Source organism: Scylla paramamosain, chromosome 8 (assembly GCF_035594125.1).
Source record: "Scylla paramamosain isolate STU-SP2022 chromosome 8, ASM3559412v1, whole genome shotgun sequence".
In the NCBI taxonomy this organism is placed as follows: Eukaryota; Metazoa; Arthropoda; class Malacostraca; order Decapoda; family Portunidae; genus Scylla; species Scylla paramamosain.
In genome coordinates, this window is record NC_087158.1 from 3,755,001 (window position 1) to 3,766,675 (window position 11,675).

The 11,675-nt window shown below is 39.1% G+C and overlaps 1 protein-coding gene across 1 annotated transcript in view; it reads left to right on the top strand.

Annotated features, from left to right (window-relative positions):
- LOC135102715 (casein kinase I-like) overlaps nucleotides 1-11,416 on the top strand; it is a 77,198-nt gene extending 65,782 nt beyond the window's left edge. The window contains 7 exon segments of the mRNA XM_064008206.1: nucleotides 1,379-1,473; nucleotides 4,066-4,230; nucleotides 4,590-4,613; nucleotides 4,615-4,819; nucleotides 5,459-5,629; nucleotides 8,753-8,901; nucleotides 9,839-11,416. Of these exon segments, the coding sequence (XP_063864276.1) occupies nucleotides 1,379-1,473; nucleotides 4,066-4,230; nucleotides 4,590-4,613; nucleotides 4,615-4,819; nucleotides 5,459-5,629; nucleotides 8,753-8,901; nucleotides 9,839-10,054 (1,025 nt within the window). The 3' untranslated portion in view covers nucleotides 10,055-11,416.
- Nucleotides 11,417-11,675: the final 259 nt, after the last annotated feature.

An 11,675-nucleotide genomic window follows, 5' to 3' on the forward strand; every position in this document is an offset into this window, starting at 1 on the left:
TACTGCGCTGCGGCCTCCCATTGTGACGCGAGGGGGAGTCTGGCCAGTAGGAAGTGAGGCTGGGTGACGTCAGGGTGCTAGGCGGCCAGTCAGAACTAAGGGGTTGGATGACGTAGAGATGTGTGGCTACGAGGAAGGCGGTAGTAGATAGGTGCGTGTGTGTGTCTGTGAACATTTTGAATCTTCCTTAGTTTCTAGTTTAGTACATTGATTTTATGATTGGTTAGCTAGGTTGGCCCGGAATAAATCAATATCTTAGTGTTAGGAATGTCTTGTCAGTCTTCATGTAGCGTCACTGTACTCATGTGGCCAATGGAAAGTGTTGTGTGACGTCACGAAGGGGAAGACCAATAGGAAGTAAGGGTGTGACGGTGTGTGACGTGAGGTGCTCATGTCGCCCCACGCGGCTCTCGCTTCACCTCGCCTCGCTGGCCCCACCCTTGTCTCTTATCGCAACCTCCTCCCTCCACCTCTTCTCTATTCTGTGATGCAGCTATTAAATATTTTTCCTTTTAATTAACTTCCACGAGAAATTTACTATTATATCTTAGTGTGTGGTTTGAATGCAGTGAGCGTGCAAATGATGCCTGTCATAGGCCCGAGGCTAATGTGTGAGAGAATGCTTGTAGGTGTGACCGAGTCAACCTCCCTCGGCCTTGCACGGATATCTGGGATATTAGGAACTGCACTATGCACATTTTTGGTTTCCCCAGGAAGTTTATGACACCTGCACATGTTGCCTCTTGCTCGTACTTTATTCATTATTGAAATTCTCTCTCTCTCTCTCTCTCTCTCTCTCTCTCTCTCTCTCTCTCTCTCTCTCTCTCTCTCTCTCTCTCTCTCTCTCTCTCTCTCTCTCTCTCTCTCTCTCTCATTAACCTTCTCTTTTTATAATTAACCATGATACATGATTATAATAACTTTATTGCTATTCAGTCTTTACTTCCCATCCTTATAATGTAATTTTTATTCTATTTTCAGTTTAATGTATTGTTAATGAATTATTTATGCACTTATTTCTTATATATATTTACTATTATTTCATTAAGTTGTATATTTCTCATTGTTACCGAAATTAAAAGTCTTGGAGACAGGTTATTGACATGAGGGGATATCTCCATACAGCATCCACAAATTTCTTTTATGCTGCATAAGAGGCACACATTTATTAAATGCAAGGAAGATCATGAGTTGAGGCTGTATATTGAGGCATCTGCATTACTTTCTCCTGTGTATTGTATGTAACATTTTATGAATTAATGTAGTTATGATTGCTTTTTCCCCTCTAATATCCAAGAGTTTTCTGCCGTATCTATGCCTTGCAACCAATATGCTGTCAACCTGGTGTCTGTTTTTTTGACTGTGTTTTTGTCCTCAGGAACAAACATCTCAACTGGAGAGGAGGTGGCCATCAAGCTAGAATGCATCAAAACAAAGCACCCACAGCTACACATAGAGTCCAAGTTTTATAAGGTATGATGCAGTGTTGCTCAGCATGTGTATTTTTGACAGAAGGGAGGAGGAAGTGGAGGAGATGGGGGATGTAAGAAGGTTTGTGTGTGGAAGGTGACATGGAAAGTACTGTACATTCAGGTTTGTGTGTGATGGGGAAGGGGAGAGAGAGAGAGAGAGAGAGAGAGAGAGAGAGAGAGAGAGAGAGAGAGAGAGAGAGAGAGAGAGAGAGAGAGAGGAATGAATTAAGCAGAATGTTGCAAAAAAAGAGAGATTCAAGAAAAGGAGATAAACAAGTAGAAGGAGACCTCTAAAAAATACACACACATACACACACAAAAGAGAGGAAATAGAGACAAAGAAAGATGAGGGGATGCCATTAAAAGGTTATACCCAAAACATCATCTGATCTGGTCTGAGAATAAAAGGATTCAGGCATGCAAGTATAAGAACAGATATAGACTTTTCTTTGGTGGCTATTGCTTGTAGAAGAAGTAGTGGATAGATAGTGGAGAAGAAGTGTAGGAAATGTGTAGCCTGATCAGTTCATCTATAATTTACTACAGTATAATCCTTGTTACCTTACATACACTGTTATTACTCTCAAGGCATTTATTGTTATTTAATTCCTTGGTTCTTAGTTATAGTGCCAACCTTCAGGTATCGAGATGGTTAAACGTAAGAGTAGCAGTCTCAGAATGCCTACAGTACTGACAGGGGGCCTTCTTATGATTACCTCCAGGGCAAAGATTAAGTATCAATTAACAGAAAGCAGAGTGGAAAACATCTTGTCCACAATGCAAAGAAAATAGATGAACATGAGCAGAACACTTCATGCACTAAACAGATGATAGACAGACAATTAGAGTAACAGGGTGGCAAACTAAGGACAGTGAAAGCAGGGAGGGTAGACCACAATGAAAAGAAAAAAAGGTGAACAAGGGTAGGACTCTTTATACACCAAACAGATAATAGATGATTAGAGTAACAGGGTGGCAAACTAAGGATATTAAAAGCAGGGAGGACAGACAGAACTCAACAGAGAGGACCTGAAAGATAAGTTTTGCTGGGATAGTGTGGAACTGACTGGTAGTGAACAGAGCCGAGTGAGAAAGGGTTGGGAGACAGCCTTTGTCCTGCAGTGGAGTTATAGAGGCCACTGCTTCTGATGATGGTGATGATGAGCATTGCTTAGGACAAGGCATCACTCAGGATAAAGTGAATTATGTGGTTCTGGCCAGCTTTCCTTTTGTCCACCCTTCAGTCTTGTGCTTTGTATCTGTCATGCCTTTGTGCAGTACTTCATTAATCTGGTCAGTGTGTGTGTGAGGTGTATGTGTGTTTGTGTGTGCTTGCATGCCTGTATTGTAGCATAAATAGATTGTTTTTCTATAACTCAAGTCTTCAGTGGGTTTTTATTCAAGGGGCAAAACTACAGTGAGTCTTTTGTGTTCACTGCACCAAGGTGGCCTCACACTTCCCTGTCAGAGTGTTTGCATCTATTAAACTAGCCAAACAGATATGAGAAGAGGAGGAGGAGAAGGAAGAAAGAAGAAGGGAGTTACATTTTGGTTTGTGGGTAGATGGTGGGGAGAGAAGGACCAAGTACAGTATTCTTTTACATTATATGCTTTATTGATATATTTATTTTATTTTATTTATTTATTTATATGTATGTTCATTTTTGCCTCTGTAATGTGTTGGGTTGCCATATAGTTTGTGTGGTAGTACAGTGTGGAGGGGAAGGAGGAAGTATGTGGAGTTCATGGCTTACAGGAAATGTGAGGAATGATTTATTTATATCCTTGCCTGTCTATCATGGATGAAATGTGATCCTGCTGTGGCTCATGTTTTGGCAGATTCCAGGATAGATTATTTTGATTGTGCTAGTCAAATCCTTTCAATGCTGTGGTTGTTCTTTGTTACATCTAGAGCAGTATAAGAAAAATGTTTGCATGGACACTCAAAAGTAGAGAACAGGAGCTTAGTATTGTTTCTTTTCAAACTTTATCATTGTTTAAGACTAATAAAGAAATAAGTGTCTGAAAAGTTGTTGGTGATTATGGAGAACAGATTTGTTAAGGGAAGAGCAGATAAGCTTTATTGCATTACTGGTTTTAGCAGTGAAAGGGTTAAAGCTTGACATTTGCATCAGTTCAGTGTTTGATTTTCAATCAGTAAAGCTGTCTGTTCTTCCTTCAACACTTCTTAATCTTCCTTTGACTTTATGTTACAGTTGAAAGCCTTCCCATTACAGTTCCTGGTCATTTCATAGTCTGGTATAAATTAATCTAATAAAATGTGTTCACAGGGACTCTTTCATGGATGGCTGTGGTAGTTGTTCCATTTATTCCTGTCCATGCTCTGCTTTAGCACTACCCACACTCCTATCCCCTTCAACTCTCCTCTCTAGCAGATATTCCTACTCTTCTTGTCTTCTCATTTTTACAGCACAGCTCCTTTCACAACACAGTATCCTTAAGTCTTCTAATTGTATTGCTCCAAGATCTTTATCTTTTGTTGCTCTGTATTATCTCCTGCAATGTGTTTTGTCTTACATGATTCATGTTTTGATGGCACCCAAATGCTCAGTGTTTTCTTGTCCCTCAACAGATGATGGCTGGTGGTGTAGGCATCCCTGGGATCAAGTGGTGTGGTTCAGAAGGAGACTACAATGTAATGGTAATGGAGTTGCTGGGACCATCCTTGGAAGACCTCTTCAACTTCTGCTCTAGAAAGTTTTCTCTCAAGACAGTCCTTCTCCTGGCAGACCAACTTGTAAGATTTGATGCACCTGTACTCTTGTCTTTGAAATTACTGAATTGTTGTATACTACTTCCTTAAACATTGGATATGCAAGAACATGTAGGGTTGTTTATTAGATTTTGTAGTATGTTGAAATATGTGAGTATTATGTCTAAATCCTTCCTTGTTAAGATATTACCATTTGTGCCTAGATGCAATATGTACATGTTGCTTTATGTTCCTTGTTCTTAGGAAATTTTCTCATTAAGTACCTTGTTTAATGTCAGTTTCACTTTGATGGGCATATAGGTATTATCTAGAAGTTTTTGAAAATTTGTTTGAAGAGGGAGCACTTGTGTGGGATATACTGAAAGTAACTTTTCTTGTTGCAGATCACCAGAATAGAATACATTCACCAGCAAGAACTTCATCCATCGAGACATAAAGCCAGATAACTTCCTCATGGGCTTAGGAAAGAAGGGGAATCTTGTGTATATCATAGATTTTGGCCTCGCGAAAAAGTACAGAGATTCCCGCACACACCAACACATACCATACAGGGAAAACAAAAACCTGACAGGCACGGCCCGGTATGCCTCAGTCAACACTCACTTGGGAATAGGTGAGTCGTGAGTTGCAGTGTGCCACCAGGAGGGAAGTGCATTGGTCTGGCTGAAGGGAGTTGTATACATGAGTGAGGGAGTTATCAGTAGGGGTCTTTAATTGTCTGAATTATTGACCTTAAATACAATATGTTGTCATTATTTTTTAACAGAAGCAGTTATTTAATATCTGAGATACAAATGGAATGTTTTTACATAAGATTCCATGTAGTTTCAAACATTATACATATTTCAGAGATTTGTTAATCCTTTCAGTATTGTACAAATACTGTACTAATGATATATGTTTATAAAGCTTTAAGCTTTATAAACTTAAAAAAATCAAATGTGTTGTTCTAGATTGAACAGGATCTAAATTTCATTGTGCAACACTGGAAGGAGGGGTAGTTCTAAATAGAAAGACTATATTTGCCTCTAACTTGAGCAGTTATAGATGAATTATTTAACATTCATAAAGTAAAATTATTTCTTGTTCTGTATGTGTATTTAGTAGAGTTGAAAGAATCTGACAAGTGTTTAATGCTGTGGTGTTTTTATTTGTTTATTTATGATTTATTTTATTTTTTATTTATTTATTTATTTATTTATTTTATTTTATTTATTTTTTTATTTATTTTTTTCCTCCCTCTCTCCCACAGAACAAAGTAGAAGAGATGACTTAGAGAGTCTAGGGTATGTGTTGATGTACTTCAACAGAGGATCTTTACCTTGGCAAGGCCTCAAAGCTGCCACGAAAAGACAAAAATATGAAAGAATCAGTGAAAAGAAGATGCAGACACCCATTGAGGAGCTTTGCAAGGGATTTCCAAGTAAGATTGAGTGGCTTGTAACTTGTGTGGTTAGCAGCATGACAAACTTGTTTATTCTCCTTGCTTTTTACATTCAGTTCTTTTCATTCACTGTTGTAGTTAATATGATGTGTTGGTTAAATGAACATTTACTGTCTTTGTACTTAAGGACTAAAATATCATTTTTATAAAGATCATTAAAGGTTTTTGCCTGCTGTGTTGGAAATGTCTCCAAGAAGAGACTGTTTGGAAAGCATATAGTAGTTTCAGTGACAGTAGCATAGCTGCATTACAGAAGACTATTGTGTGTTTTAATCATTTTCTCTAACACCTCTTTGGAATTCTTCTGATGACTTGGGCAAGACAGAACAGTTTCCTCTCCCTCCTGCTTATTTGTCTCTTCTGTACATACTTCTATTCTCTGTTGCTGTCACACTTTCTTTCTTGTGCATTCCAACACATTGAATGAGGACTGTCTCCTTACACCCAAATCATCTATTGTGTTTATGTCAGCTCTTGTCTTCACATTTATCACACATCAGGGTGGTGCATTTCACATACTCCTACTTCCTTACTACTCATGTCAGATCTTGCATTTACTTTCTCATTATTTTCCACATCCATTCTACTCTCACCACATTGCCTCCCAAATAACACCTGTTACTGTGTGGATCTTTTGCCTCTCAAATAACACCTGTTACTGTGTGGATCTTAGACCACAGAATTAGATCTCACATGCATATGCTAATGTTAGATTCATATGCTATCTTCATGTGCTTTCTTAGAACACATTCAGTGTTCTCAACATGATGCAATTTTCCCCAGATGTTTCTGATGCCAATGAGACATAATGAAAGGAAGTCCATGTGGTCATCATCATTACTCACCCATTTCCCTGTGTGTGACTTGCAGCCTGGTGAGCCACCACTAGGTGATCAAGGTCGAAACATAAGCATGTATGGAGCCTTTCAAAAGGATGATGATGATGATGATGATGACCCATGGTTTTGGGAGATCCTTTTGCCGGAAAACAGCACCAGCTGAGGGTTACAGTAGGTTAACTAGTGAGTGGTATGACTCATGTCATCATTATACAGATTTCCCGTGGAAATGTAAGAAAAGATGTAAAGCAAGCAATGATGGAGAAATTATGTTCCTTGCACCTCAAGTGCAAGTTATTGAAAGTAAACAGATTATATATTTCTGTAAAATAAGTTACAACCATCAAAAAAGTTTAGATGCTGGATGTGTTAACTGCTGGATGGCTGAGGCTAATACATACAGGAAACCTACATTTGCCCCCCCCCCCCCCCCCCTCTCTCTCTCTCTCTCTCTCTCTCTCTCTCTCTCTCTCTCTCTCTCTCTCTCTCTCTCTCTCTCTCTCTCTCTCTCTCTCTCTCTCTCTCTCTCTCTCTCTCTCTCTCTCTCTCTCTCTCTCTCTCTCTCCTCTCTCTCTCTCTCTCTCTCCTCTCATCTCTCTCTCTCTCTCTCTCATTTTCATTTGTTTGTTTGCCACAGGTATCAACTCGTGGTCTGTTCTTACTTCTTTTGTCCCTCCTTTCTCCAGCTCTCCCTTGCATGCTCTAACTGCTTTACTCAATACAATTTTCACCATTCCTTGTTTCCAGTCCAGTATCTCTGCCTGCAGCACTTTCTTATAGAAAGGGAGGACAGGAATGGGATTCATAGTTTATCACAATAGCTTCATGTATTCATCATGAACTCTCTTAAGATACTGACTGGATCCAAATGGTGAAGCTGCAGTAATATTCCTGAGAAACAGTATAAGGAACACAGAGGGTATGTTTGTACAAACCCCAGGATACTTAGATGAGAGACTAAGAATGAGAGACCCAGGAGACACAACTGATAACTGTATTACCCACACAAAGTATTCAAGAATTTGTGACAACATTACTGAGGGAAGAAGTCTTCCTGGGGATGGAAATTACATGGTCCACTTTTGAGATGTGACATGTTTGTTAGCCTCAAATTCTATTGTCACTGACCCTTTGAAAAAATATGGGAGCATGGTAGAGTCTGTACGATTGAGATCCTTTGTGTGTCAGTGTAACTGTTGGCTCAGTCCAGTGCGGATCACACGGAACATTGAGTTACGTGGGAAGTAAGTAGCTTACCATCTGCTTCATACCACAACAGTTTGTCTTTACAAAGAAAGTAAGTTGCTTCTTGGTAGAAGATCTCATAGCACTCTCTCTCTCTCTCTCTCTCTCTCTCTCTCTCTCTCTCTCTCTCTCTTCTCTCTCTCTCTCTCTCTCTCTCTCTCTCTCTCTCTCTCTCTCTCTCTCTCTCTCTCTCCTCTCTCTCTCTCTCTCTTCTCTCTCTCTCTCTCTCTCTCTCTCTCTCTCTCTCTCTCTCTCTCTCTCTCTCTCTCTCTCTCTCTCTCTCTCTCTTGATAGAAGATCTCATAGCTCTCTCTCTCTCTCTCTTCTCTCTCTCTCTCTCTCTCTCATCTCTCTCTCTCTCTCTCTCTCTCTCTCTCTCTCTCTCTCTCTCTCTCTCTCTCTCTCTCTCCTCTCTCTCTCTCTCTCTCTCTCTCTCTCTCTCTCTCTCTCTCTTGCCCAATAACATATACTATAAGCAGTTCTGCTGGAATATCTTCATAACTTTACTGCTGTCTTTTGATTATGAAAAATTTGTTTCTAATCAATGAAGGTAATTCAAATACCATTAAGTTGAACAAAATAAAATAGATTATTTTCTGATGGTTTTTGATGACTTGAATCACGTTTCCTATGTGACTGAAATGGATATTATCATAGCTGCCTTGTCCATAATGAAAGGAGACAAATTTATAAGAACATAGTAAATCAGTACACATGGACTGTTTCTGCATAAATTTATTTTGATGCCTGCAACATTTCACCGGGCCTTATTGCCATGCATCTCAGTCTGTTTAGACAACATGGTAATACATATCAACACACATTTTCATTACCATACATTACAGGCAGCAATGAACAACAACTGGTAATATTCTCTTTTTTTATGACCTAAATAGGGGTGATGGTGTGTAGGGGTGTGAATGCTTGTGATTTGCAGCTTAAAAGATCACTGAGGAGACCACTTCTTTATTTTGTGTCTCGCCAAAAGAACTGCGCACATGACCCTCTTTACTTTCAGATGAGTTTGCCACGTACCTGAATTTCTGCCGGTCACTGCGGTTTGAGGAGAAACCGGATTACAGTTACCTAAGGCAGCTCTTCCGACAGCTCTTCCACCGTCAGGGATTCACCTACGACTATGTCTTTGACTGGAATATGCTCAAATTTGTAAGTGCTGGTTTATCAATTTTTGTTGACCCATTTGTGTACATTCAGTAAATGTAAATGATAGTTGAATTTAAGATTTGCCCACTCTTTCTCATTTCTCCACTTCAGCCATTATTCATATTCATTATTCATCCAAATTATCAAGCTCCTCTTCCTGTTTTTTGACATCTTTTGAAATCCCAAGTCTGATCACCTGCAAGTATTGCACTTCTCACACAAGTATAAACAAGCATGCAGTCTGGCTTTTGTGTGCAGGGAAGTCCTTATTCCCACAACAAACTGTCTGCCTTTCACATGCTGGGAAGTCCTTGTTTCTAAAACAATTGGTCTGCCTTAAATGTGCAGGGAAGTCCTTGTTCCCACAACAAATTGTACCTTTCATGTGCAGGGAAGTCCTTATTCCCCCAACAAGCTGTCTGAACTTGATGCCCAAAGTGGCTATTCAAAGCTTGCCAGTTCCAAGAATTCTTGAACATCTAGTAATTTTGGTTTTCTAGAAGCTATAGGAGTTATCCAGTACCAGTATCCTAAAGACTTATACTATGGACATAGTACAACTCAATCTTGATTTACAAAGAATTATAATCATATTTTTTTTCTAATGTAAAAGTGTAGAATTCATATTTATGAATAAAAATCAAGATTTTATTTTACAAATTTCACAAACTTCTTAAAGAACATTTTCCTTTTACATTAGAAAAACTTAGCTTTCAAGATGAGGAACCTGTGAGATACACTAGCAAAATAGAATGATTAAATTAGCAAGAATATTTATTTTATGAGAGAGACAGAATCTCACATAACAGAAAAAGTATAATGTAATGAGTGGGAGAAGGAGAATAAATATACTTTTGAGGAGTGAAATACCATTGTACAGTCTGCATGTTGATCCTGTGTGTGACACTTGATGGAAACCATGCTTGTCCTTCACTTGCAGGGAGGGTCACGGAATCAGGAAAACGAGGTGGAGCGGAGAGGACCGTCAGAGCCACAAACCCCAAGCCACAGGTGCCACGTCTCGGATACGACACGACACCACCGTCGGGGGTGTGTTGCCTTCCCCAACAGCGGTGTGAGTTGCAAGGCCCCCCCAACACCCCCCGCTGGTCCTGCCCTTTCCACCCCCTGGCCATCACACCCTCACCTCACATGACCTAGAGACCACAAGAGCAGTACCTGCTCAAGACTTCTTGGGTCCCCAGGTCGCGTCCTATCATTAATCGTGCTGGGTGTCTTGATTAGGGGGATCACTTGATTTTCGTGTGCATCTCCACCCTCATGAAATTTACTGGTCAGGGTATCACCTCTTCATCTCCCTTCCTCTCATCTTCCTCTCTTGTTTCCTCCACCATATCACAACCTCCTGAGTCCCGTTTGCCATCTAGTCTAATTCATGTTTTTCTCTTCAGTCTTAAATGTGTATTCTTAATAGATTTGCTAACTTCATTTGCTTTTCTTACCTAATTTATATGTAGAATTTGATATTGATAGACTACATATTGCTTCTTGTAGATTTCTTTTTTATTCATGCTAAGTAAAATTATATCATGTGTTTTTCTTTGTATGACTATTTTATCAAAATTTCACTGGCACGAGGGCTAATGTTCAAGGGCCACTGTATACTTTTGGCTCGATTCTTTCTGCTGTCAATATTAGAACTGCCTCTAAACGAATCTAGCTCATTCTTTGACAGTCAAGAGAGAGTGCCAATTGATATTTATTCAGTAAAGTTTATTTTCTAATCAGATACACTGAAAATCTGCCTTACTGAATATTTATAGAACACACTAACACTGTCATATAATGAGCATGTGTCTTTCTCTAGTTAGATGATCTTATATTTTGCTTTCCCCTTTACAGGGAAACCACTTGTTATTTGAACCCCAAGGAACCAATAACCATTCAATACTCCCGGAAATCAGTTGATAGCAATTAACAACTATAGGTTAATCTAGTACCAAGAAAGTTCTACCTGGACTTCAGGAAAGCCGTCTTTCAGTTCTGAGACCTCTTTCAAGACCAATTCTTCATGTAAGCTGCACAGAATATTATGCACTGATAGCAACTTCACTGCTCCTTGTAAGCACCTTTGTATCCTTGGTTTTGAAATATGGAAAATGTAGCTATTAACGGCAGACTGAAGATGAAGGTATTATTTGGTATCTCCATTAGAGAATCTTGAACTCCAGATTTTTTTGTAAATAGTTGTTGCCTTTTGTGTTGTATATAAAGTAAAGATAAATTTCATTTTTCTGCTGTATTTTTCATATAGGTTAGGTTCCATCAGATATCAGTCGTCCTCAATCTCATTTATACAGCATTTGTGACCTAGATGGTGACATTCATGTGGTTTGTGTGTGTTCTTTGTACTACAGACTCAGTGCTTGCTCTTGATCTGCACGACTGTTAAATAAGAGACGGATGGATTGTAGAATGATAGGGCATTTGTACATGTACAACAATTGTTTTTACCATGATGTATGACAGTGGAATGAATAAATACATTTCAAGTAATGCTTTGTACTATCTTTTAGGTGTTCCTTCATTTATGACCTTGGCATTAGCCCTCTCTGCCTTATTTGATTTTATTATGTTTATTTTTATTATTATTGCTATTATCACAAATCATTAACATACATCTTATTTTCACTTTTGCTTTGCATGGCATTTTCCTCCTTAAGAATGAAGAAGAAACTTGAATTTTGCACCACACTTTGTTTTCATGAAGCTTCCTTTGTTTTGTTTCCGCACATTATGAGTGACTTCAGTGCAGG